The sequence below is a fragment of the Ochotona curzoniae genome, unplaced genomic scaffold (genome assembly GCF_017591425.1).
Source record: "Ochotona curzoniae isolate NIBS_2020 unplaced genomic scaffold, NIBS_Ocur_1.0 contig_4148, whole genome shotgun sequence".
Lineage (NCBI taxonomy): Eukaryota > Metazoa > Chordata > Mammalia > Lagomorpha > Ochotonidae > Ochotona > Ochotona curzoniae.
Window position 1 is genome coordinate 76,982 of NW_024466146.1, and position 25,566 is coordinate 102,547.

Below are 25,566 nucleotides of genomic sequence, written 5' to 3' on the forward strand. Positions count from 1 at the left end.
GGGTCCTGGGCATGCAGAAAGACACATGCCCTCAACATGGCCACAGCCTAGGACAGGCCAGAGTCACAAACCAAGAGCACCATGTGGGGGTGAAGCATGGAAGTAGCTGAGAGGTCTTCTGGGGGCATTATGTAGCCACTACCAGCTCTTCACTCTGTCCTGGTATTCTTGCTGGGACACTACCAGGCAGAATCAGAGGTCAGCTGAGAGCACAGATGCTGCAAGTTCAACCTGTACCTGGGCCTGTGCTGTTGACCAGGCACTTACAGACGCCTCATTCGGTGCACTCAGGTGTAAGACTGGCCCCTGCCGTCTGTAATCTTACCTTCCATATGGGGAGAGCAGGAAGACAGTTTCAAAGAAGAGAAGTGCTGGGTTGTCTTTTACTCAGAAAACAATATAACTTGTAGCATACAGGCATGGTTTCATGGGTGCTTTGTTCACTGTTATTGTTTCAAGACCTGCACAGCCACCACCTCAGGATTTGCATGTTGGGTGAGACTGGATTGGCTTGTTAAGGGGAAGGCCTCTGATTTCAGAGCTTTCTGGGGCTACTGAGGGTAGGTGGTACCTGGGTCACAGAGGCCACACAAGGCCTCATAGGTAAACAAGGAGAGTTGTTTACTGTGGGAGCCAGCAGCCCTGAAGAGGGCCCAGCATGTAGCAAGGCCTCTCAGAGGGGCTCAGCCAGTGTCTGTCGGAGGCAAACACTGAAATCTTACATGGTGAACCCAGAAAGATCTTTCAACTCTTGGGCTGTTGAGTAGAAAGCTATCATCCAATCTAACTTTCTAAGCTAGGAAAGACAGGCCCCAAAGGCACAGTGACTCATCTGAAGGCACTTTAAAAAAAGGTGCCCTGATCCCTCCCCGGAGCTCAGCCACACCTTCCTGCAACCCCAGTTTTCAGGCAGCTCTTGGAGACACTTCTGCTGCTGCACTAGGAGGTGGGCCTTTCTTCCTTCCGTTGCTCTTGCGCCTGTGACTCAGGGCTTTAAGAAACAGGAAGTACAGCAGGCCGTACCCTTCGTGTCTTCATTTGAAATTTTGCTCTTGAGAGCACGACTGCGGGGGGCAGAAGAAGTCAGCAAGCAAGGTGCTGCTGTCGTGAGGGTCCCAGGACTCGGATCTGGTAAGCTCAACTGGGCCTGTGGGGCGGGTGGCCTCTGATGTGAGTTTTGTAGACTGCCCGATGGTGGGATCCGGTACAGGCCCTTGTTGTGTGAGGAGAGGACAGCAGGGACCTTTTCCAGCATGGATCCGTGCAATCGTGGCCATTACTGACATGCCTCACCTACAGTTATCATGCCCAAGGCCTCAGCCTTTCCTGAGTGCAGCCTGCTTCCAACTAGAAGGCAAAATGGAAATCCCCTGGCAGCTGCCATCACACACACACACATATCAACCGACATAAACACACACACCCATACACCCATACAATCTTAGTCAATCAAAATAAAAATGGCAGACACCAGAGGACGACACAATAGGAAGCACGGTCGGAGAAATCAGAGCTCCATGCTCACCAGGAGAAGCGCTTTTTGGTGAACTTTTTAAGTTCATTCATTTTGAAAATTAGAGGATTGGTTACCAGTTTGGTTGAGATTTGACCACCTGGCTGATTTGCGTGCATCCTTGTTGGCTGCAGGGCTCTGCTGTGAAATGTGTTTATTCATATATAGAATTGGCATCGAGAAGGTTCCAATAAGAGTCTACCTATCTGTAGGCAGCCTGGACTGGGCAGAGCAACAGTTTTATAGATTAAGAGTTTGGACGTGAGTGTGGCTTTCAGAGATGAGGGTAATTCAAGGAATTTGCGGAAAGTGAAATAAAAAAATGAGTTTATTTTGGTACAAAAGATTTCTGAAATCTGTGCCCAGTTTCTTATCATACAAATGTTCGTGACATTTTGGAGACCTTTCATGATGAAAATAAATTTTGTTTTGGGTCTCTCTCCATCTCCATCTTTGAGTCTGTGTTCATATACTGGAGGAGCTAGGATGCTGCCAGATCCCGTCGCCATGATTGGCTGTGCCTGGGAGGGGCTTCATTGCAGTTGAATTGTGTTTACAAAGCAGAGCACTGTAATGAGATGGCCAGGATTTCATCCATACACCAGCATTTGCTTACACTCTGTGCTTTTATTGCAATGCATTTGTTAAGAACTTCTGTTTTGTGGTTTTATGTATTGATTTTGTGCATTACGACTCTTTGTAATTCTCGTCTGTAATGTTGGGATTCTGTTACTGACTGTTTAGCTATACTTAGACAAAGGTCTAAATCTTTATAGCATTTGCTGCTGTAGTCCCTCAATGAAATATTTAAAAATAGTCTGAGCTGGATCCTTGTCTTACTAGCTAGTCAATTTCTGCAGAATTTCCACAATGGTAACACGGGGATAATAATGACAGTTTCTTTGGCTGCTTGTAATAAAATGAGAAGAATATTTGGGAGGGCAGACATTTGGCATAGCGGTTAGTCATTACTTGGGACACCTGCTTATTCCTTTTGAGCAGAAATGCAACTTCTAGGAAATTACTTTAAGGAAATAATCAGAGACATACAGTAAAATTTGCATTTTAACATCATCTTCAATGTCATAAGGGATTGATTATATAGATCCTTGAACAAGCTACATGGTTAAGTGCTTTACAAATAATAAAGTGTTGTAGAAGAAAAAGTAAAGATACCAAAAGATACTTAAAATATGATTAGTGGAAAAAATCACTTGAACTACAAAAGAATGATACGTTTGAATATAATGGAAAATAGAAACACATAGACTACTTAGTATGTAAACAGTGAGTTATACTTAGATGCTTACTTTGGATGGTGGAGTAATAGATACTTTTTATTTTCTTTTGGATGTTTTCTAAAACAAGTACAACAAGAACTGTTGTCACCAGAAAAAAAAATGTGGGTAAAAAGGAGATGCTGCTTTCATTTGATTCTTTGGTGGATTTTTTTTTTTTTCCTGTAAAGCAAGTTTTTAACAGTGGGTAAAACTGATTCACAATTTGGAGGCTTGTCAATTTTAGGCAGCTACATAGAGCTGGAACAGGTTTAGAGTCTTGTCAGCACGTGAATGAAAAGAAATCTTCAGAGATTTTCATCGAAGTCTAGGCACAGTTAGAGTAAGTAACAGATACACAAGGCAAGGATTCAAACTATGCAAAGAGTGCAAAAAAAAAAAAATCAAGTCTCACTTTCCCCTTCACCCAGACCTCCCCACATACGCACGTGGGGGACGGTTTGCTCTCTGGAGACACCACTAAAGCAGCTTCCTGCGTGTTTTTATCAGAGTTCGTTTGTGAATAAACAAATAAGCACAATTAATACAGACCACACAGGGTCAACCATGTGGATCTTCTCATTATTTCTGTTAGCTTGAGAGAGATGTTTAAAATACAATCACCAGCTTATTCTGACTCATAGTTTCCGGTTTTTTTTTGTTTGTTTGTTTTTTGTAATTTCAAGCAATGCTGCCACAAGTAGCTTTTACATATTTTTGAGAACATATTTGTTTAAATAAGCTTCTGGAAAAGATTCCGGAAGTCAAATTGCCAGGTCCAAGTGTATGTACATTTTATATTTTGGCAAATATGCCTGACTTACTCATATGTCTGTTTCTATTTGCACCATCTTACAACCCTGTGTGTGCTGCAATTTTTATATTTTGCTAATAGGATGTTGTTGAAAAGTCATCTTTTATTAAACTTTCCATATTCCTTTTTTCCCTTGTAAGTGAAGTTGGACATCTTGTCTAATATTTGAAATGTAAAACCAGTGGTACTTTCCTCTAAACTGTCTTCTTGAGATTCTTGCTGATCTTTTTTTTAAAACAGAAAGGAGAACCCTACTTTAAGAAAGTTAGCCCTCTATCTTAAAAATCCTAGATGTTTCTGATTTTCCCCTGTACAAAAATCTCTATCTTTAAAATTTTTGTTTGGGTTATTTTTTGAAGAATACAGGTGTACTTTTTAAAAAGTACACAAAAAATTAAATTAAAAGGTAAGGTTTTTTTGGCACAGAAGATATTGAAAAATTATATATATTTTTCATAATGTGCATTTTCCCTGAACTTTTAAAAGACCCTTCATGTTATAGTTACTGTTTAAGAACATGTACTAATTATTTCTTTAATGACTTTTGGATTTTCTGTTTTAAGAGTACTTAGAGAAGTTCTTTACTAATTCTATTTTTTTCCTTAGAACTTTAAGGCCTACATCTCTAGCCCTCCTACACAGTATTTTAATGTGAAGAGTTCAATTTAAATTTGTTCCTATTGGTTCTAAGAAGTTTGCCTGGTGGTTTTCACATCCAGGTTGAACAAATCACCTCAGTCATAATGACATTCCATTTTGTGTTGTATTTGGTTTGGCCGATTTTGGTTAACTTAGTCTTTTTTATTAACTTCTATTTTAATTTCACAGCAGTCGAATATGAACTGTCTTTTTTTTTTTAAGTGTGAGCTTTTTGAAAATCTATTACTTTTTTGTGGTCAATTTTTACATATAGGTCATATGTGTACATATGTGTTAAAGAATGCCTGTTTTCTACTGAGAGTCCATGCCTGTCACGGATTGTCGGGGTGTTCTTCAAACCTTCCTCCATTCTCCTATTCAGTTCACTAGATGCTGTTTATTTCTAAAAGAGATATGTAAAAGTTTCTGTAACTTTTTTTGAAAAAACAAGTTTTACTATTCTCTCTCTTTTGTCAATTGTGTATTTGCAAGGCAGAGTGAAGAAGAGTGAGGGGAGAGAGACATCATCTACTACCTGATTCATTCCCTTGGTCAGGATCCTGCTGAGGGCAGGAGCTGGGAGCTGTGGCCTCATCTCCCACACGGGCAGAAGGAGCCCAGGCATCGAGGCTGGCTTCTTGCTGGGCACATTAGCAGGGAGGGGGATCACAAACAGAGCAGCCAAAATTCAAACCTGGCTTCACAGGCCAAGCCATGTCTTAAGCTCCTGGCCACAATGCCGGTAACCCCTCCCTCTGTGAAGTTATTATTTTCAAGTTTGGATTCCAATACTTTTTTTCTCTCAAGAACACATGTATGGTTGCTCACTTTTCGCACAGTGGGGTGGGAGGAAGTGCCATGGCCTGTCCTCCCGCTTGAGCTCTGATTACGGCCGACACACTCACTTTCTCACTTGGCCTTAGACAGAAGAACTCTTGCATAATTTGTGTCAATAACTTACATAGAGAATACATGGGTGTGTGAATTCCGTCTCTTCATTCCCCAGAGAGGTTTTTAAGTTTGGTGTATTTCTTTCTAGAATCTTCCCGTTACTTTCGTCCCTGCTTTGACCTAGATGTCTACATTTTCTGAAAATGGATGACTCTGCTGTAACTGTTATGAAATGGCAGATGACAGGGCCTTTCGTTTTGTTGCGACTTGGTTTTCTCACTTTGTTCTGCAGTATTAGATGTCTGTCAACTTTGGTTTCTGCAGATGGAACTGCAAATGAGTCTGAAGCCTGCCTCTGCCGTGCTGCATGCCTCCAGCATGGGGAATTTGGTTGCTTCTAGTTGTCTGAGGTCACACAAAGTGCTGTGTTGGGTGAGACTCCACCCACGTGCCCTGTTGAGCACAGCTGTGTTTTTCCATAGGTGCCCATCAGTGTCTTCTTTTTTAGAACAATTTTAACTAATATAACAAGAATAGACTTTATGTATTCTATAGTTATGGTTCCAAGAAGACAATTGTACGTCCCTCACTCTGCTGTGCGTCTCACCACACCCATCCTTCCTCCATCTCTTCAGTAGTATTTGAGTAGACATAATTTTAGTCCACTCTATATTCACAGGCTTAATACTAATTATAATATCCAACAAATAAAATGTAAGAAGGCCACAAGTCCACTTTTTCCACTGGAATATAAACATGGGCTAAAAATGACAACCCTATTCTGAAGTGACCATTTCATTCCTACACCTTTTTTTTTTTTTGCTGTTCTAAATTAACTCTCTCATATCAGAGAAAATGTGATATTTGTCTTTTTGGACTGGCTAATCATAGCAGTTTCTCCAGCTGCATTCATTTTGTTGCAAAAAGTAAGATTTCACCTATTCCTGGTTGAGTATCTTTTCATGGTGTACATACACCACATTTTCTTTGTCTAGGCATCAATCAATAAAGATCTAGGGTGATTCTAAATTTTGACTATTGTGAATCGAGCTGCTATAAACATGGGAGTCCGGATTACTCTCATATGCTGATTTCATTTTGTTTGGGTAAATTCCCAGGAGTGGAGTGGCTGGGTCATATGGTAGATCTATTATCACATCTCTGAAGAATCTCCATACTGTCTTCCATAATGGTGGCACTAGGTTACGTTACCACCTTTTTTTTTTTTTTTTTTTTTTATGTTTTTATTGGAAAGGCGAATATACAGAGAGGAGAGACAGAGAGGAAGATCTTCCATCCGATGATTCACTCCCCAAGTGAGTGCAAGGGCCGATACTATGCCGATCCGAAGTCAGGAGCCTCTTCTGGGTCTCCCACGCGAGTGCAGGGTCCCAAATTTGGGCCGTCCTCGACTGCCTTCCTGGGCCACAGGCAGGGAGCTGGAAGGGAAGCGGGGCTGCCGGGATTAGAACCGGCGCCCATATGGGATCCCGGGCGTGCAAGGTGAGGACCTTAACCACTTGCACCACCGCGCCGGGCCCTACGTTACTACCTGCAATGTGTTAGGATACCTTTCCCCCACTTCCCCACCAGCACTTATTATTATTTTTAATTTCTGTATGATAGCCACTCTAATTGAGATAAGGGGAAGCTTCATTGTGGTGTTGTCGTCTTGCATTTCCCAATGGCTATTGATCCTGGGCATATTTTCATGTATATGTTGCCCGTTTGTACTTCATTCTCTGAAAATTACCTGCTCTTGTCCTATTTCTTCAGTGGGTCATTTGTTTTTGTTTTTCTTTTTATTATTGAATGTCTTGAGCTTTTTCCAGATCCTGAATATAATGTGCAGATTTTCTTCCATTCTATTGGTTGCTTCTTCACCTTTCAAATTCCCTTGCAGTGCAGAAGCTCAAAAAGTGTATTTTTAAAAAGGGATTTACTAGTTTGTTCCTTTGTAGCCACAACAATGGTTGTTGCTGCTCTTCTTGTTATTGTCATTTGAGCATGTGCCATTAATTGCTAGTCAGATATTTAAAATATCGTTCCTAAATTAAAATATTTTTGTTACAAATAATTGCCTTTGCAGTTTAATATCTACTCCCATAAACCTAATACAGAGTATATGCTTCTAGGACATTAGCCCCATCAGAATCCTAAATCTAGAAAACTTGTCTAAGCAATAATATAAGCTCTCATTCAAAAAGGAGAGATGAAGTTTTTCTTCATAATTTCCATCCTTCAATTAAAAAAAAAATCAAAGTTATGTGCAAGATGTGTGTCGTGCACACAAACACAGATGCTTTTTTTCAGTTGGCCATAAAAGAAGCCAGCATTCAGGCACTCTTTTCTAGATATAATGACATTCCAGAAATAAATTGGTTCAGGTGTGAAGAAATAAGCCGACCTCCTCAAGAAATAAGCAGAGAAGCAGGAAAAGTGCTGATCCCAGAGACCCACCTCTCTTGCTTGACTTCCCAGCATGCACCTGTCTACTGGGTGTGAGAAGGAGAGAATTTCGCCCAGGGCAGTTCCACCAGGGCCTGTGGAGCAGGCGGTCTGCACCTCCTGCACCCATCGCTATGTGCAGACTGACTCCCACACTGACCAGGGGCACTGGGCCATGCTTTGCCACTCCATTTGATCTGTTGTTCTGTGGTGTTTGTGCCCCTGTTTTTGTAAATGGGGCAGAGTGGAGGTTCAACTAGATCAAAGCAGTGTAAGGTTTTGATTTATACTTCTGCATATACAGCCAGTTTCCAGTAACAATGATTCTTGAAGATAAATGGTCAACAGAAGGCAGAAGTGAGGCCGGGGGAACATCCCAGCATTGCTACACACTGTGGCCCATGGGGCCTGCCCAGCCCTGGGGGGCTGTCTCTAGGAAGGCCCCGGAGCACTGCACACATTGCTGATACAGCCTCTTGAAGGCTGTGTCCTTTCCGTTATAGGGATCTTCTTCACATATGAATTATTCTTGTGGATCGTGGCTTCCAAGTAGCTCAATTTTAGCTTTGCAGGTTTTTTAAAAATGTATTTACTGTTTCTATTCAGATCTCTCAGATTGCTGTCATCCATACACAGTGCATAATCAAACATGGCTGTCTACTTCAGTAACCTGTGGGGCCAGGTGGCTCCTGAGCACAGGAGTACCTCTTTGTGTAATACTGCCCAGATACTCAGGGAGTTTCCGATCTCTTCAGTGACCATTGTGACAGTGTCTATCCTCCAGTTGTCAGAAACGTTTTGATCAGTTGTAAGTTTTCTGAAAACTGCTTTTGCAATGATCACCAGTGAATATTCCTCAGGCACACAAATAGCACTGGTTTGAAGCATGGCTTGGCCATCTTCCCCACGGGTTTATACAATGCCAGTATTGTGGCCCAGAGGCTAAAGCCACTGCTTTTGATGCTGGCATCCCATATTGGAGTGCAAGTTTGAGTCCAGCTGCTCCACTGCTAATGCATCTTAGAACACGGCAATGCATCGCCCCCAGTGCTTGGGTTCCTGCCACCCACGTAGCAGATAAAGCTAGAGTCTCTGGCTCCTGGCTTTGGCCTGGTCCTGACGAGGTCATTAGTTACAATTGACTTGTTCACTGCCTCTAAATGACAAGGCTGATGTTTGTTTTGTCTTCATTCATAATGGGCTGCAGTTTAAGGTACTGAAGGTTCAGGAAAGAACCTGAGGAAACAGCTGGATGGAGTTGGAAGGGAGCTTGAAGGCTCTCAAATGGTTTTATGGTTCACAGTTCTTAAGCAGTTCCTGCCCAGAATCACCTCTTAAGAGCACACTACTTTCTGCATAAGCCTTCAACCAAGAGCTTTCCAACTTGGAGAAGTCTGAGAACCATCTGCCTGGAGATCCTGGACAAGCTGGGAAAGTGCGAGGATGGCTTAAGGTCCCATGTTCTGTGTCAGAAGCCTGTAGTCAGGGGCTTTCTTTTTTCAAGATTTTAAAATTTTTATTGAAAAATTACAAAGGGAAGAAGAGATAGAAAGCCAAAGATCTTCCATCTGTTGGTTTATGCCCCAAATGGCCAGAGCTGAGCCAATTTAAAGCCAGGAACCTGGGGCCTGGAGTCTCCTCCAGTTTTGTGCCATTCTTCATTGCTTTCCCAGGCCACAAGCAGGGAGTTGGATGAGAAGTGGAGCACTGGAACATGAAGGTATGCTAGTACTTGCAGGTGGAGGATTAGTCAATTGAGCCATCATGCCAGCTCTATGTGGCTTTCTTCCTTATGTAGGTTAGCATGACGACATTCCTCAGTCATTGCTCATTATGCACCATGCTCTATAGCTGTCATTCATGAACTCACAGCAAGTGTTGCAGATGGCACTCTTCTCGTCCCTATTGTCCTGATCCTTGGAGGATGGGAGCTGGCTAGGTCTTGACAGACAGTGCCATGGGCAGGATTTAATCTGAGGTTGAGTCCAGGCTCATCGCCATCATGCTGCCTGCCTCCCTTCCAGTGAGCCCTGCTCAGCTGTCCCAGCGATGCCGTTGCCTACATCAGGGAGCTCTGTTGAGTCACATGGCATGGCATGGCTTACCGGGTCTGGCTCCTTCAAAGGACCCGGTACATACACACTGCTCCCTCAGCTCCTTTGGTCATGGTCAGAAGTCTGTCTCCCAGTAAACCAGGGAGAAATTGATCAAGGTATGAGCCGCTTGGCTGCCATGAGATTGTTTGCAGTGTCCTTAAATGCTGGCCTCTCTCCTTAATTGAGGTACTATGGGAAATGCCACATAACCTAATCTGGACTGCTTGAGTTTAAACGGGTCCTCCAGGTTGACTTGGTTCTACTTCAGGTTAGGTCTCTGGTCAGCTGTAGGAACTGGTCCTAAGACCTCATGGGGGACAGAGATGTACCACCCCATCCCCCAGCACCCTTGTTCCAGACACCACTATTCCTGCCCACCATCAATAAATGCATCCTCCTAACAGTGCCTCCAACTCCTCCAACCTGTCCTCGACACTTTATGCTTTACATGTTTATCCCACATTCAGTGACATCATTCGCCTTCTCACAGTCCTTTTTAGTTCACCATCACCTCCAGGACATAGTCTGAGCCTTGTGCTGTGGCATGAATCCCTATGGGACATGGGTCCTGGCACCCTTTGCAGCATCACTCTCCATCCCGGCTGCCCTGAGGGTAGGGAGCTGCTCCTGCCTGCCTGAACTACCTTTACAGTTCATGCTTCCATCTTTGGTAGGAGCTGATTCTTGGGAGCAAGATCTCAGGAAGCCCCTCTCCCAGGATCGGTTCTACCCATCTCCTTCCTCTGTGCCCCTACTTGGCCCTGCTTCCATCATAGCTCTCTGACCACTGGCTGCTGGTGTAACCACCTCCCAAACAGCAAGCTGTCTGAGAGAAGATGCATGTCCTGTTTTGTTGTTGGTTGTTGTTTTCCTTCCCTGAGTCCACAGCAAAATGAATGGCAGATACGATAGTACTTGTTGAAGGAACAAACTAGTAATTGGTACTTTTCTTCCTCACCTGTACATGGCTTCCTATTTATTTAAGATTTTGCTTTTTTGAGAGTCAGAGTCATAGAACAGAAGTGTGTGTGAGAGAGTTTTGTATACACTGGATCATTTCCCAAGCGTCCACAGGAGCCAGGATTAGGACAGGCTGAAGCTGGAGCCTGGAGCTCCATCTGGGTCTCCCATGTGGGTGTCAGGGGCTCAAGTACTTGAGCCATCTGGGGATCCCCAGGCACATTAGCAGGGAGCTGTATCAGAGGCAGAGCAGCTAGGACTAATTGGGACTCTGACATGGGATGCTGGTGCTGCAGGTAGCATTTTAGTCTTGAAAGTACCAACCTCAGCCTTCTGTTTTCACCTAGGTTGCAGCTACATTCTTCTACCTCCTGACAAGCATGGATTTATCCAGCTGTCTTTACAAAATTAGGGATCAACTGGACAGTTATGAGCTGGCATCTCTAAAGTTCCTGAGCCTGGATCATATCCCACAAAGAAAGCTGGAACCCATCCAGGATACCCTGATGTTCTTCCAAAGGCTCCAGGAGAAGAAAATGTTGGAGGAGGGCAATCTGTCATTCCTGAAGGAGCTGCTGTTCCGGATTCACAGACTGGACCTGCTGAACTCTTTGCTGGCCACAAACAAGAAGGAGATGGAGGACGAGCTGAAGATCCCTGGAAGGGCCCAGATTTCTGCCTACAGGTGGGTGCACTGAACTCTGAGGCCTGAGTGGGTACATCCTGCGGGCAAGGCAGACATGGGGTTGTCTGTACAGATTCCCAACAGGGAAGGATTAAGAAATTTAGAGTCTTATATATAACTCAACAAAAATGTGCTAAAATCAGAAAACAATTGATTTTTCAAAGCAAAACATTACCCATAGACGTATTAAATCTAGCATTTCTCCACATTTCTCCCATGTCCTGGTCTCTCTGTCTCTGTCTGTTACTCTGCCTTTCTTATGCTAAGATTGGGTGTTCATTTTTTCCATCTGAATAAAGCATCCCTATTTCCCACTGGCTTGTGGAGGCCTAGGGAATTTTTCAATGAGTTAAGGCTCCTATTCTTCACTTGCATACTGAAATGAGAAAGTTCTAGAATAAGGCATATGCTGCCCAGCCTCAGCCTGCAGTGACTGCTTCCTTCCCATGAGCCTGGCTGTCCCCAGGTGTCTGAGCATCTTCAGAAGAATGTCAGGGCTTTGGCTCATCTCACTAAATTAAGTAACAGCTTCCTGATTCCAAGCCAAGATTAAGAACAGCATCCACTGTCACCTTCTCTATTTGAACATTTCCTGTTTTGAGACACTCCTTGAAGGTCATCTTTAGCTTTCCCTCAGAGGCCTTCTACATAATTCTCAGCTGTGGCCCATTTCATCATCCTTGCTCATTTGTCACTAACTATAGCACATGAGATGGAGACTAACAGTTGACAATTGCTGTAGCCGAAAGCCTAGCCACTAATGTGCTGGAGACCTAACTGCTGGAGACCTGAGGTTCTGCATGTCCCTTGTCAGGTGTCTCCCTGTCTGAGACTTGATCAGGTTGGTTTTAACTGATGAAAGAGACAATCTGGGTGGATTCTTTCCCAAGGTTGCAGTGACAAAGAATCACAACCTGGTGGCTCGCAACAGTGGAGAAATATGTCCTGGCAGAGTTCTCTGTAGGCTCCAAGGCAGAGTCCAGAATATCCCTGGGGCCAGCTCCTTTCCGGGGACTCTGAGGGAGTGTATGTACCATGTCTCTCCTAGCCTGTATGGATGCTAATTATTCTTGTGGTGCTATGTTTCAGAGATGCATCCATTAATCTCTGCTGACGTGTGTCAGCCACTGAGTTGGAACCTAGCCCAATTCAGTAGGAGCCATGGCCATGAGCTGTTATCTGAAAAGATCTTCTGATAAACAAAGGTCATGGTCACACATCCCAAGTAGATGTGAGTTTCTGGGGGGTGGCTTTGGTTTTCTAGAAGTGTGAATGCTATGTTCTAAGGGGTTTATTTCTTAAGGCATGAATTAATTCTGAGATATGACAGCCTCACAACTTGTGACGGCATCCTGGTCTCCTGAAGGTTTCACTTGTTCAGCCCTGTGAGCTGGGCTAAGATTGCCAGTGCTAGTGATGGTCTGGACCCATCTGGTGGAGGGCTTGAATCCCCTGGATGAACCAGGAGAGCATCTGTCTACTGCAATGTTTAACAAATTGGGTGAGCATGGTGATAAAACCATGCTAGAGTTTGCAAATTATAATTGCTAACACAAAATAAATGTCTCATGAATCATCCAGGTTTATTACCAGGCAAGGATGATACAAGCAAGTAAGTTTTTAAGAATTTATTTATTTTTATTTGAAAAGAAGATTTTACAGAGAAAAAAGAAGAAACACACAGAGAGAAGGTTTTCCATCAGCTGGTTCACTCCACAAATGGCCACATGGCTAGAGCTGGGCCTGTCCGAAGTTGGGAGCCTGGAGCTTCTTCTGCATTTCCTGTGTGGGTGTAGGGTTCCAAGGGCTTGGTCCATGCTTCAGTGCTTTCCCAGATCATAAGAGGGAGCTAGATGGGAAGCGGGGATGCCAGGATTAGAACCAGCACCCATATGAGATGCTGGCAGCACAGGGCAGAGCATTAGCCTGCCCTGCGTCAGGCCCACAAACAGGTTTTTAGAATGAGGAAAGTATGGGCCTGGCATCGTAGCCTAGTGGCTTAAAATCCTCACCTTGCACACACCGAGATCCCATATGGATGCTGGTTCTAATCCTGACAGCCATGCTTCATATCCAGCTTCTTGCTTGTGGTCTGGGAAAGCAGTGGAGGACAGCCCAAAGCCTTGGGACCCCCTGAATCCACATGGGAGACCTGAAAGAGGCACCAGGCTCCTGGCTTCAGATTGGAGCAGCTCAGGCCATTGCAGCCACTTGGGGTGTGAATCACTGGACAGAAGACCTTCTTCTCTGTTTATCTAACTTTTCAATAAAAATAAGATAAAGCTTAAAAAAAAAAGAATGAGGAAAGTAAAAGTCCAGAACACCGTGTCGTTAAGCATGGTGGCTTTCAATTAGCTCCAATTCCGAATGTGCCTGACATAGATTAGGAAAAAGTAAGGGCCTGTTACTCACTTGTATGTTGCCAAAGATTGTTTTAAGTATTTACTCATGCAATTATCAGCATCTGCTTTTGAGGTAGAAACACAGTTATTTCAGATTACAGAGGAGGGCAAGATATGTAGCCTACTTTAGATCATAGCCTGAAAGGTGGTGAAGCCAAGGAGTTAAGTGCAGAAATTTGGGGCCTTGCACTGAAGCCTGCCATCTTACAGTCCTCTGGGTTTATGCACCGGAAGCCAGACATGGGACCAGCTGTCAGAGGACTGGGGCAGGTTAGGAACAGGCAATTACTATCTGAGCATTAGGCATTGGGTTGCGCAAAGGAACCAGAGAGCGAATGCAGCTATGAGGACACACCCAGGAAGTGCTGCCTGGGAACCTGCTGGCGGACAGGAAACGAGTTCTGCAAAACTCAGAATAAAGTGGGGGAGGAGAGGGCAGCTGCTCATGTGGAACTTCCAGGTCTTTGGTGCTGGGGAGAGCTGTGGTGTTCACTGTGGATTTTTTGTATTCAAGAACCAAATGTTTGCCCTTGCACTTGGAGGACACTGGCCAAAGTTTTAGTAAGAGAAGAGATTTGGAAAGTATGACTTCCAAAAGCTGTTGTGTAGAGAAAGACAAAGGAAAAACAAAATCAGTTTAACCAAAATTAACTGAAAGGTAAATTGAGCTTTATGCCTCAGTGGCATAGCTGGGCGTGAGCCAATGGAATTCTTTCATCATTCTAGCTTTCTCCGTGTTCACTGTTTGGCTTCCTCTCCTGAAAGGCCACTGGGATCAGGTCCTCTGTGACTATACACTGCAAAAGAGAAATGACTTAGGAAACTCTTTCTCAAGTGTATATTTCACCTTTCAGGGTCATGCTCTTCCAGATTTCAGAAGATGTAAGCCAAGATGGATTGAAAACTTTTAAATTTTTTTTGAGCAAAGAGATACCCAAATGCAAACTGGAAGATAACATGGTAAGACCTGGCACCTGCTAAAGGTGGAGTCCTGAGAAACAGTCAGCTTGGGAAGTGGTTCTGAGAGGCACAGGGGCTGTGCTGGACAAAGCAACGTGCATTCTTACCTAGCCAGCACAGAAGGCAGGTGGCAGGTGTAAACACTATGGGTGTGGCACCTTTCTACTATGAAGTTCTGAATACCAACTATCTAGGAAGTAAGGCCGAGTCAGAGGCCTGATGGGCAGCTGGTTATGTACACAGCCCAGAGAGGCTTGTGCACACAGCTTGGAGTGGGTTATGCACACAGCCCAGACTGAGTTATGCTCACAACCCAGAGTGAGGTACGCATACGGTCCAGAGTGGGTTATGCATATGACCCAGAATGGATCACTGGGGGGGCAAGGAAGTGAGTGGTGACCAGAGACACTCTCTCTTTGCTGTGGCCCCTCAAAAAATTGGTATTTAGACCTCCATGAGTGCATGTGTGTCTGTGTTTAGTGTGTGTGATCTGTGGTTATGCCTCTGTGTCAGTGCATGTCTGCGAGTCCATGTGGTATATGGGCTCGTGTGAGGATCTGCATGCTTGCTTGTGTCTGGGAGTGTGTCTCTGTGTCTGTGTGTGTGAATTCAGGCTTGGTGGTGGGTTTGATCCCAGAAATCACATCAGGTAGTATGTCAGGCTGGTCATCTGTGTCCACATAAAGGAGGCATTTGGAGCGCAGGGCCTCATGGGATATGGTTACTTCTCTATCCTTTACTTCTTTCTGGGCTGGAAAATCTAAACTCACGCCCTGGCCAGTCAACTGGCTGCAGGAAACCTGCATCCACTCTCAGGGGCTTGGCTGGGAGGAAGTGGAGTGAGAGATGGTGTCATCTAAGCCCACGATGGCTCAGCCAGTCCTCTCCTTCCCCAGAGCTTGCTGGACATCTTTACAGAGATGGAGAAGAGGATGATTCTTGGGGAGAAGAACTTGGACACCCTGAAAAAGATTTGTGACCAAATCGACAAGAACCTGCTGGTGAAAATCCATGACTACGAAGACTCCAGTGGAGGTAGAGATAGCCTGGTTGTTGGGGAAAGCTGAATGGGTTGAGGCAGCCAGGGCTGTCCTGGCCATAGCTGCCTCTAAGCAGACCTGTGGGTTGGGTTCTGTGTTATTCCAGGGAGAAGAATGACCCTGGAAACTCTAGGCACATATACAAATGATAAGTCTTGGAGGCAGGTGTCAATCGAGGTTGACTGAGCTCACTTACTCCCTGGCAGCCACTTTGAGCCCCTTCCCTTCCACCAGCTTGTCTAATGTCACCATGAGGGTTTAGTGTCCATTCATCCCTTCTCCACAACCGCCATTTCCAGGGCCTCAAGTATAGACCCTGCAGAATCCATGTGGCATATTTGAAGTTGGTACCAAGTCAGTAGCAGTGCTGTGCGTTCTTTTTCATTGTGGCATGTGCTGCCTGTGGAATGCACTGGCTTGCTGGATTCCTGTAATGGCTCAGGGCTTCTTTGGTTAATCCGTTTCTCTCAAGAAAAGTTTTACTTTGTTCTCCATGTCAAGAGATCTTGGTCAATTGCAAGTGATTCCTCTCTGTTTTTTTTTTTTTTTCAACAAGGGCAATTTTATTTTTAAAAAATGATTTTATTTATTTGAAAGGCAGAGAGAGTGAGAGCGCTCCCATCCATTGGTTCATTCCCCAATGGCCATGGCTGAAGCCAAGATCTCACCTAGGTGCAGGAGCACAGGAGCCCAAGTATCTGGACAATCTTCTGCTTCCATCTACTACACGGGAAGCAGAGGAGCTGGAACTAAAACCAGAGCTCTGAGTTGGGATGTTTGTGTTGCAGGTGGTGCTTAACATGCAGGCCCACAATACCCACCCCTGAGTAATTGCTTTCTATCTGCTGCAGTTTCCTAGGACCCCCAGATCTGCCCCACACACCTGAGCCCCAGCATCATCTGCCCGCAACCTCTTGGGGTGCTTCAGCCAAAATTCCTTTCTGGTGCCATAGAAGGACCCTGATCCAATCCTCTGTGCATTTTCCTATCTGAAAAAATCCAGATCCCACAAGGGCTACCTTCAAATTGCTGACCAATCAACTATTCTTGGTGGCTATAAAAGCTACATAAACTCAGAAGATTATTCTAAATTTAGAAAACTTTTAAAAAGATTTATTTATTTTTTTATTGGAAAGTCAGAAATATGGAGAGGAAGAGAGACTGAGAGGAAGATCTGTCCGGTGATTCACTCCCCAAGCGGCCGCAACACTGGAGCTGAGCCAATCTGAAGCCAGGAGCCAGAAGCTTCTTCAGAGTCTCACACACCAATGCAGGGTCCCAAAGCTTTGGGTTGTCCTCCACTGCTTTCCCAGACCACAAGCAGGGAGCTGGATGGGAAGTGGGTTGTTGGGATCCTGGTGCATTCAAGGCGAGGACTTTAACCGCTACACTATCACACTGGCCCTAGAAAAAAATTTTTCTTTAAACCAGTAAAACTACCACCATATAAACATTAGGTTTTTGTTGACTTTTCATCCTGGCTTTTTGGCGTGTGTGCATGCCCTTTGAGTCATTCTTTAATATTAAGCCTACAGAATGCTCATGTCATTGTTCTTTCCTTTCCCCTCTGTGTGCATGAGTCGAGGGCTTTTGGAGTGCTTTGAGAAGCAACATACCGGTCAATCAGTCTTTCCCGCTGAGTTAATGCCACTGCCACAGAATTCAAGCCGATGTTGTTCATGCCAATGCTACAGAATTCAAGCTGGCCACCTGGAGTCATCACAGAATCACAGCACCACCTGCTTGGTTGTGATGTTTCCCTTTGGTGCTGCTAGTTCAAGCATCTGTTTTTAGAAGCTTATCTCTGGGGAGTGACCAGAGATTCTCTTTAGATTGGGAATTTTCATTTCAGAAAGTATCTCAATTGTTTGAGGAGGTTCTGTGGGTTTCTTCACCCAAGTGTTTTTGTTGCCGGGTCTCATGCTAGCTGTGTCTCTTGGTTGCTTGTAGGGGAGCAGACATATGGAGTGCTGGCGATGTTGGACTGTCCAGGGGAGCAAGACAGCAAGGAACAGGTACATGCAAACCTCTGAGCCTCTAGCCTTTCACACAGCAGATTAGAGTTATTGTTTTGGCTAATTGTTTTTGTTTTATTTTGTTTTCTTAAACTGTCGGACAGACCAATAAGGGGCAGAAGTTTACTGAACATAACCTACTGAGAACTGTGAAATAAATGCACAGAAGAAATTAGAATATGACTTGATTTTTAAAAAATGTGACACCTTTAGTTTTCAGTAAATTCATTTTGTATTTTAACTGCTAGGACAAGCAAAGGTATTGGGGGTAGTTGGAAGGGGAGGGGATAGAAGACTCCCACCTAGCCCGGCATCTGGGTGAAGGCCTGGGGAAGAGTCTAGCCAAAGCAGAAACAAGCAGGAAGTGCTTCTCCCTTGTGATTAGCTGTAAGCTGCAACTAGTCATGAACTGGTCATCTGTGCTGTCTCAGGAGCCAGAAGGCCACTTGCCTTTCTAGGCATAGTAACATAACTCCTGTGTGTGTAACCTTCACTGAATGGCTTTGGACTCATTGTCATGTCTCTCCAATGCACACTTTTAATATCTTAGAAAATATGTTTGATTTGCAGAGTAAATAATATGCATACTGAAAAGTAAATGATAATCTTAGCATGCACTTCATAAGCAATCAATATTTTAGTCAACATACCAAGATCCTGAAAGTTAGGGGTCCTTTATGCCAAAATCTTAAGATTCATGAAAGGGTAGCTGGAATCCTTTACCCACCCTTAGGAACTGCCAATTGCCAACTAAATGCTGAGATTCTTTGCACTGAAATGGACCCAGGAAAACAAATCAGCTCCAGATCCAGCCCAGCCTGGAACTGTTAGGTACTGCAGTCCTAACTCTGTAGCTACAAGAGTCAGTACTTGCCTAGTCAGCCCACTGTCTCTCTTCAGAAGGAGCTAGGGACTTGAGAGCTGGATTGAGCCAAGAGCTCTTAAATCCCTGGGATTACCCTGTGGCATGCATGGGTATTAGCCTGGAAGCCCAGATGAGTGGAGTAGACAGCCCAGAGATTCACTAGGGCATGGATGGGAATTCACTCACTCAAATTCATTCATTCAGCTGCTTTTGATAGGGTTCCGCTGAATGACTCAATCCTGGGCTCTGGCACCAAAGTTATCTGCCTTGAGGGGATGTTTGCATAGTGAAAGAAACAGGAAAGGGGAATAGATAGCCACAGACCACAGGAGTGCCAAAGACCTAGTATTGGTGGCGATATTGAACTTTGGGGTGTCCCTGGCAAAGGAGGCAGCCGAGCAGGAGCCCTCCCCTCCCCCACTGCCCCGATATTAAAATGCCTCTGTAGCGGGCGGGTGCCTGGACCCTGAGGCTCAGTAGCCAGCAGCTGAGGCTACTGCAAAACTCCCCGGGCCACAGCAGAGGTGCCAGAGTTTGCAGCATGTCTGAACTCAGGGCCAGCCCAGGCAAAAGTGGCAGCGGAGCGAGGGCTACCAGATCCCGCTCCCCGGACAAGAAACCACCTCAGTATTAGGAGTCTTGAGTGTCTAGGCCCATGGGTTGGAGGTGCTCGGCAGCCGAGCCTGTGACCCTGAGATGCAGCAACTAGTGGCTGCGGCTACCGAGAAATTCCACGGGTCACAGCAGAGGCGTCAGAGTTTGCAGCGTATCTGAATTCAGGGCCAGCCCAGGCAAAAGTGGCAGCAGAGCGGGAGCAGAGGCTACCAGATCCTGCTCCCCAGACAAGCAACCACCTCAGTATAGGAGACTTGGGTGTCTAGGTGCACCACACGGAGAGCGTCTAGACCCGGGCAGAATTCCCTGTAGATGTGCTGGTGGCCTCAGCAGCCGTGTCACTGACTTGTGAAACCAGAGCCCTTGGCGATGTGACACCAAATCACGAAGTCAGAGCCACTGGTGGCGGTAACAACTGACCAAGACCACGAAGGCGCCAAAGGCCCCAGTGGTGGTGGCAAACGTGAGCACCAAGCCACAGGAGGGGAACCCCCAAAATTGCTACCTCCCAAGGGTAATAGGGCCTAAGTCTTGCTGAGGGTCACCCAAATCTGCCCAGAGCAAAAGACAAGAAATCCCAAGGCTGTAAAGTTCCTTACCTATTCCCCACCCCTGAGAGCACACTCGAGTTACTACAGTAGCCAAAAAACTGCAGGGGAACCCAGTTGTAAATGTATAAATCCAGGGATAAACAAAACTACTTAATGACCCACTAACGCTTGCTGTCCCCAATAAAGTACAGAGAATTACACTTCTGTCTGCAATCCATACAGCAGGAACACGGCCACATCTGCTCTAAGCTACTGCACCGAGGTCAAAGTATGTCCAAAACGACAAGAAACCACAACGCAATGGGGAGGATTATCAGAAAAAGTAATGATTCAAACAAAAGAACCAGCACCTCCCCCCAAAACAACCAAAAACCAATCTCAGTCGCTGAAATGCGAGATGAAGACATTGAGGAGATGCCAGAGAAGGAATTCAAGAAAATACTCAGAAAACTCTTCAGAGCCAATGAGAAACACTGGAAAGAGTTCAAAGAATTCCAAAATCACGTTGCTGCGGAAATAAAGCAAATGAATAATGGAATCCTTAACATAGAGCACAAAGTGGAGAGCCTAATCAACAGAAAGAATTTAGTAGAAGTGTTAGACTCGGGGAGAGTCCAACCCCGTGGAGGGGAGCCACACCATCATTGGCAAAACAAGTCCAACGCAGAGGCTGCAATAAGCATGATGATTTTATTGAGCATTCGCAAATGGGCAACAGAGTAATCTGGAGGCACCCAGGACTCTGCGCACCTTATAAACATTTTGGAACAGTTTTTATAGGGCAAAATTATAAACTCTGCATAATAGTCAGCATTTCTCACTTTTAGATTAGATAGCCCGGGGGTCCCTTAACTTTGTATATTTTCTCAATTGTTGACAGTCTGTATTCCTCATCTTAGGACTAGGTGACCCGGTACTTTCTCACTTTCTTATCCATTACATTTTTGTGTTGGCCTTGCTTCTTTATCTTCTTTATTCCTGTAATTGTCTGACTCATTTCTGGGAAATTAAAACTTGTTTCATGAAATGACTTCTCTATACTTATTCCAACATGGTTCCACTCTTGCTCAGCAGAAAGCAATATACAGAAGCAGAATCAAGCAGTTATTCTAAGCTCTTACAGAAGATAGAATATCAGAAATGGAAGATGATCAGAATGAAAACAAGCACCCCATCATACAGCTGGAGAAAAACCCGAACAAAGCCAACAGGACCATTCAGGAAATAGGCCTTCCCAAAAGAGTGGAAAGAGAGACAGGTTCACAACAGGTGCTCAATGAAATAATACAGGAGAACTTCCAAAATACCAGAAACATGAATCCACCCGAAATCCAGGAAGGACAGAGAGCCCCCTACAGATTCGACCCAAAGAGATCCTCACCCAGCCATGTGGTACTTAAGCTCCCCTATAGCAAATACAAAGAAAGAAATCTGACATGTACGAAGCATAGACAAGCTCACAGAGACAAACCAATCAGAATGACTGCTGACTTCTCAGAAGAAACTCTCCAAGCTAGGAGGGAATGAACCAAGATCTTTCAAATCCTGAACACTCAGCCAAGAATTATGTACCCAGCAAAGATATCAATTGTATTTAGATACTTCCATAGCAAAGAGAAACTAGAAAAATATACTAGCACAAAGCCAGCTCTACAAAAATCTCCTTAGAAATGTGCTAAACCCAGAAAAAAAAGGAGGCAAATCATAAGCAAGGATGGCAGATGGCAAGACCTCGCCACTAAAGCCCACACAAGGAAAGACAGTTAAACAGATATCCACACCCACAAACACACACACACGGCAGGGCAAAATCGTAGCCTATCAATATTAACTCTTAACACAAATGGCCTACTCTCATCAGTCAAAAGACATAGATTGGTGGGTCTCAGGACAGGGCATCAATGCCTGGATCCCAGACGACAGCCACCATGTGCATGTGGTGAGCTGTCCCCAGCCCTGCCTGGGCTCCAGGGGCACTCCCTCCGGGTAACTGGTTCCCTTGCTTGCCTGGGCTCCAGGGGCTGCTCCCTTCAGGGTGAGTACACCAAGGGGGGAGGTCTCTGTGACTGGGCAGGCCCGGGACCCACCCGCTGCCTTCATTTGGCGGTGAATGGGATTGGGGAGGGGTGCGACCTTGGGCCTAGGAGTTTAAACTTCCAGCAGCCTCCTGGCTGTTGGTGGGTCTCAGCATGGGGCATCTCATGCCTGGACCCCGACGACAGCCACCATGTACACGTGGTGAGCTGTCCCCGGGCCTGCCTAGGCTCCAGGGGCTGCTCCCTTCGGGGTGAGTACACCAAGGGGGGAGGTCTCTGTGACTGGGCAGGTCCGGGACCCACCCGCCGCCTTCATTTGGCGGTGAATGGGATTGGGGAGGGGCGCGACCTTGGACCTGGGAGTTTAAACTTCCAGCAGCCTCCTGGCTGTTGATGGGTCTCAGGACGGGGCATCTCATGCCTGGATCCCAGACGACAGCCACCATGTGCACGTGGTGAGCTGTCCCCGGGCCTGCCTAGGCTCCAGGGGCTGCTCCCTTCAGGGTTAGTACACCAAGGGTGGACGTCTGGGACTGGGCAGGTCCGGGACCCACCCGCCGCCTTCATTGGGTGGTGAATGGGATTCGGGAGGGGTGCGACCTTGGGCCTGGGAGTTTAAACTTCCAGCAGCCTCCTGGCTGTTGATGGGTCTCAGGACGGGGCATCTCATGCCTGGATCCCAGACGACAGCCACCATGTGCATGTGGTGAGCTGTCCCCTAGTGGCCATTGTGCCATTTGGTACCAGGCTCTGCTGGCTGCCCGGCCAGGGAGCTCTGAGGTTTTAGTTCTGTGAGTCGCTGCTTAGTTAGCTCCAGGTTGGACCCATTGTGCTTCTAGGACATGAAGCATTTGTAAAGATTCCCAATGAACTCTTTCTTTATGAAACTTGTAATCACTGAACAATGCTTACCACCAAATACCAGTCCATGCAAAAGCTATGGGTCATGGCCTGTCCTGCAGAATCATACAATGTTACCTGACATGATGATGGATCAGGAGAAGTGTCACATTAAGTAAACCATTACATAAAGTAGCACTCAAGAACCATAACCGGGGCTAAATTCTGTGAGGGATATGTGGGCCACACCCTGTGGAAATTCTAGCCCCTCTGGTTATCTCAAGAGTTGAGGTGGTGATGGACTAAGCTAGGTGTGACCAAGGAGTCTGCCATCAATCACAGGTAAAGGAACCCCCAATAGTCTGGACTGGTCAGGGCAGCAGCACCCTAATGTGCATCCTGATTAGGGTGTGGGGTGGGCTGGGCTGCAATGTTCACCAGCTCATACAAGGCCAAATGGAAGGCCAGAATGCACCGGGCACTGGCTTAAACCCAATAGCACGTATGAGAACTGGGTCTGGGAGTGGATTAATTGGAGGAACTTGGGAAACTCCTTTGGCGAGTCATAGCTCCAGCTGGTGAACATGTGGTCCAGACCTGGGGCTCAGACAAGCTGGGCAAAGCAGCTCCAACAGCTGACAAATGTGTCAATTGATAATGGAACAGGGTAGATCAGGTAGGACTGTGCAAACCTTAGCGCACAAGCAAAACTAGAGACCAGGATGGAGCACATGTCATGCCGAGCTAGGCTCTTGCACCTACTGGTCTGCGTGAGCCAGGAACGCCAAGTCACAGCGTCTAAGGCAGAGGTCGGGACAGGTGAGGGGCTGTATCAAGCTGAGTCAGAGCAACCACTGGCATGCATGTGATCTATGGCTGGGAACAGGCCCAGTTGGGGAGCTAAGGGGACACCCTAGCTGGGTGGAGGTTCCCACCAAGGGGCATGTGGCCTGGAATGGGGGCTGCGTTCTGATCAGGAAAAGGCTGTAGTCTCCCTTGGCACAATGTGGACTGGGATTGGATGCACCAAGCAGGGCCAGACCCCAGCACCCTCTGGTGTCCTGGAGGACCGGGATAGATGTGCGATGGACTAGGCAAGGTCTCAACTCCCTACTGAGCAATGCGTGAGCCATATGTGGGTATGGACAAATCATGGCTGGGCTGAAACATCCAACAGCAAGAACCAGTTTGGGTTGAAGGCCAGTCAGGAAAAGCCACTGTTTCTGCTAGGACAGGAGGTGGACTGAGTAGGGCTGGCTCATGGACCCACTGGTATGCATAAAAACTGGCATTGGGAGAGGTTCTGATGGAGGAGCCTGGGCAACTCCTCTGGCAGGACACGGACCCGACAGGTAAGCGCAAGAAACATGACAGGAAACAGCCCAGAACAGGCCATGGAAAGTCACCCACTGGCATACATTTGGCAGGAGTTTGGGGAAGACCAGGCTGAATCTGTCCACGTCATCCACTGGCAAATCCAAGCACCAGAACAGTGTGGGTTGAACCAGGTTCGGTCGCAACAAAGACTAGTCCACAATACGGAATGCCAAGGTGAGGTTGCCTATACTGGAAGGGACCACAGCACCCAACCAGCAAGCGTGAGAACAAGGAAGGGAGGGGGCAGAGCCAGCAGGGGAATAAGGGAGGGTTCCTTTGCTGGACAGCTACTCTTGCTGGAGAGTGTAGGCTGGGATGGGGGCAGACCAGACTAGGCAGCGCTACAACACCTGTGGGCCTCATGTGGACTAGATCAAGGAAAAGCCAGGCTGGGCTGATTTTTCCTACTGGTGCAACAAAATTAGAGTGAGTGAGGGTTGTTTGAGCTTAGCCACAGCATCAGCTGGCAGAAGCTGGCACTGGGGCTAGTTCTGTCAAGTCAAACCACAGAACTATCTCGAGAGTGCATAATCTGGGAGTGAGAGAGGCCTGGGAGGGAAATGGTGGGCTCTTTCCTCTTGGTTTACCACTTCCACAGGAGGGCATAAAACTAGGACAGCAGCTGGGTTGGAATGGGGTGTGGGACAGACTGGACTACTGCTACACATACTGGCAAACCAGGGTAGGGGGCAGGCCTGGAGGGGGTTATTGCGGGTCGCTCCAACTAGGCTGCAGCTCCCACTGGTTTATGCAAGGGCTGAGTATTTGCTGGGCAGAACCAGGCTGGACTGCAACACCCATTGGTTCCAGTGGAAGTCGGGAGTGAAAACAGAACCAACCCAGCAATTGCAACCACCAGCTGATCAGGGCGATGGACTGTGCCAGGCCCTGTACTTATTACCACATACAAGAATCTGCTTTGAGAATACCTCAGACAGTTTCTTTGGAGATCTCCACAATTTAGTGCTGGACTCAGAACCTGAACCAAGAAAAGATAGAAGACAGAACAGGTCAACCAACCATCTCAGCTATATCTTGGCAGCAAAATATGGGGCAAACAGAGACTCTATGGTGGATTAGGTCAATCAGTGGATTCTTCAAAGACCTCATAGTGCTTGGAGTGGCAAGATTGGCAGCAATTCATAACTTGAGCAAGAACCTCAGAGCATACCCTACATCCAGGACCTGGGGAGGGTGGGAAATTGGAAACATACAGTTCCCAATATAATACCAAGTGTTGGGAGGTATTTCTTTGGTAAAAATATGCTTGCTAGATATGGGAAAGCATAAAAATTTTAATTCCCATTAAAAAAAAAAAGACATAGATTAACAGATTGAATCAACAAACAGGACCCAATTATCTGCTGCCTACAAGAGACACATCTGACCAGAAAAGATGCTAAGAAACTGAAAGTAAAGGGATGGAAAAAGATATTTCATGCCATTGGATGAGAAAAAAAGGTCAGTGTAGCAGTCCTCATCTCAGATGATATAGACTTCAGTGTGAGAAACATCAAATGAGATAAGGAAGGACATTTTATA

General features: G+C 46.0%; 1 protein-coding gene and 1 pseudogene across 3 annotated transcripts in view; one reads left to right on the forward strand and one right to left on the reverse strand.

Moving 5' to 3' along the window:
* Window positions 1–440: 440 nt before the first annotated feature.
* LOC121159402 (caspase-8-like) overlaps window positions 441–25,566 on the forward strand; it is a 33,447-nt gene continuing 8,321 nt past the window's right edge. The window contains exons 1-7 of one of the 3 annotated variants that reach the window (XM_040984440.1): window positions 441–1,131; window positions 10,986–11,323; window positions 14,580–14,685; window positions 15,582–15,720; window positions 17,676–17,740; window positions 19,994–20,365; window positions 20,897–21,615. In XM_040984440.1, coding sequence (XP_040840374.1) covers window positions 11,019–11,323; window positions 14,580–14,685; window positions 15,582–15,720; window positions 17,676–17,740; window positions 19,994–20,365; window positions 20,897–21,298 — 1,389 coding nt within the window. In that variant the 5' untranslated portion in view covers window positions 441–1,131; window positions 10,986–11,018 and the 3' untranslated portion in view covers window positions 21,299–21,615. Of the gene's footprint in view, window positions 1,132–10,985; window positions 11,324–14,579; window positions 14,686–15,581; window positions 15,721–15,831; window positions 15,874–17,675; window positions 17,741–19,993; window positions 20,366–20,896; window positions 21,616–25,566 lie in introns of those variants that run through there. The other 2 variants (XM_040984438.1, XM_040984439.1) reach the window with 2 other exon arrangements.
* LOC121159366 lies at window positions 7,968–8,481 on the reverse strand (annotated as a pseudogene).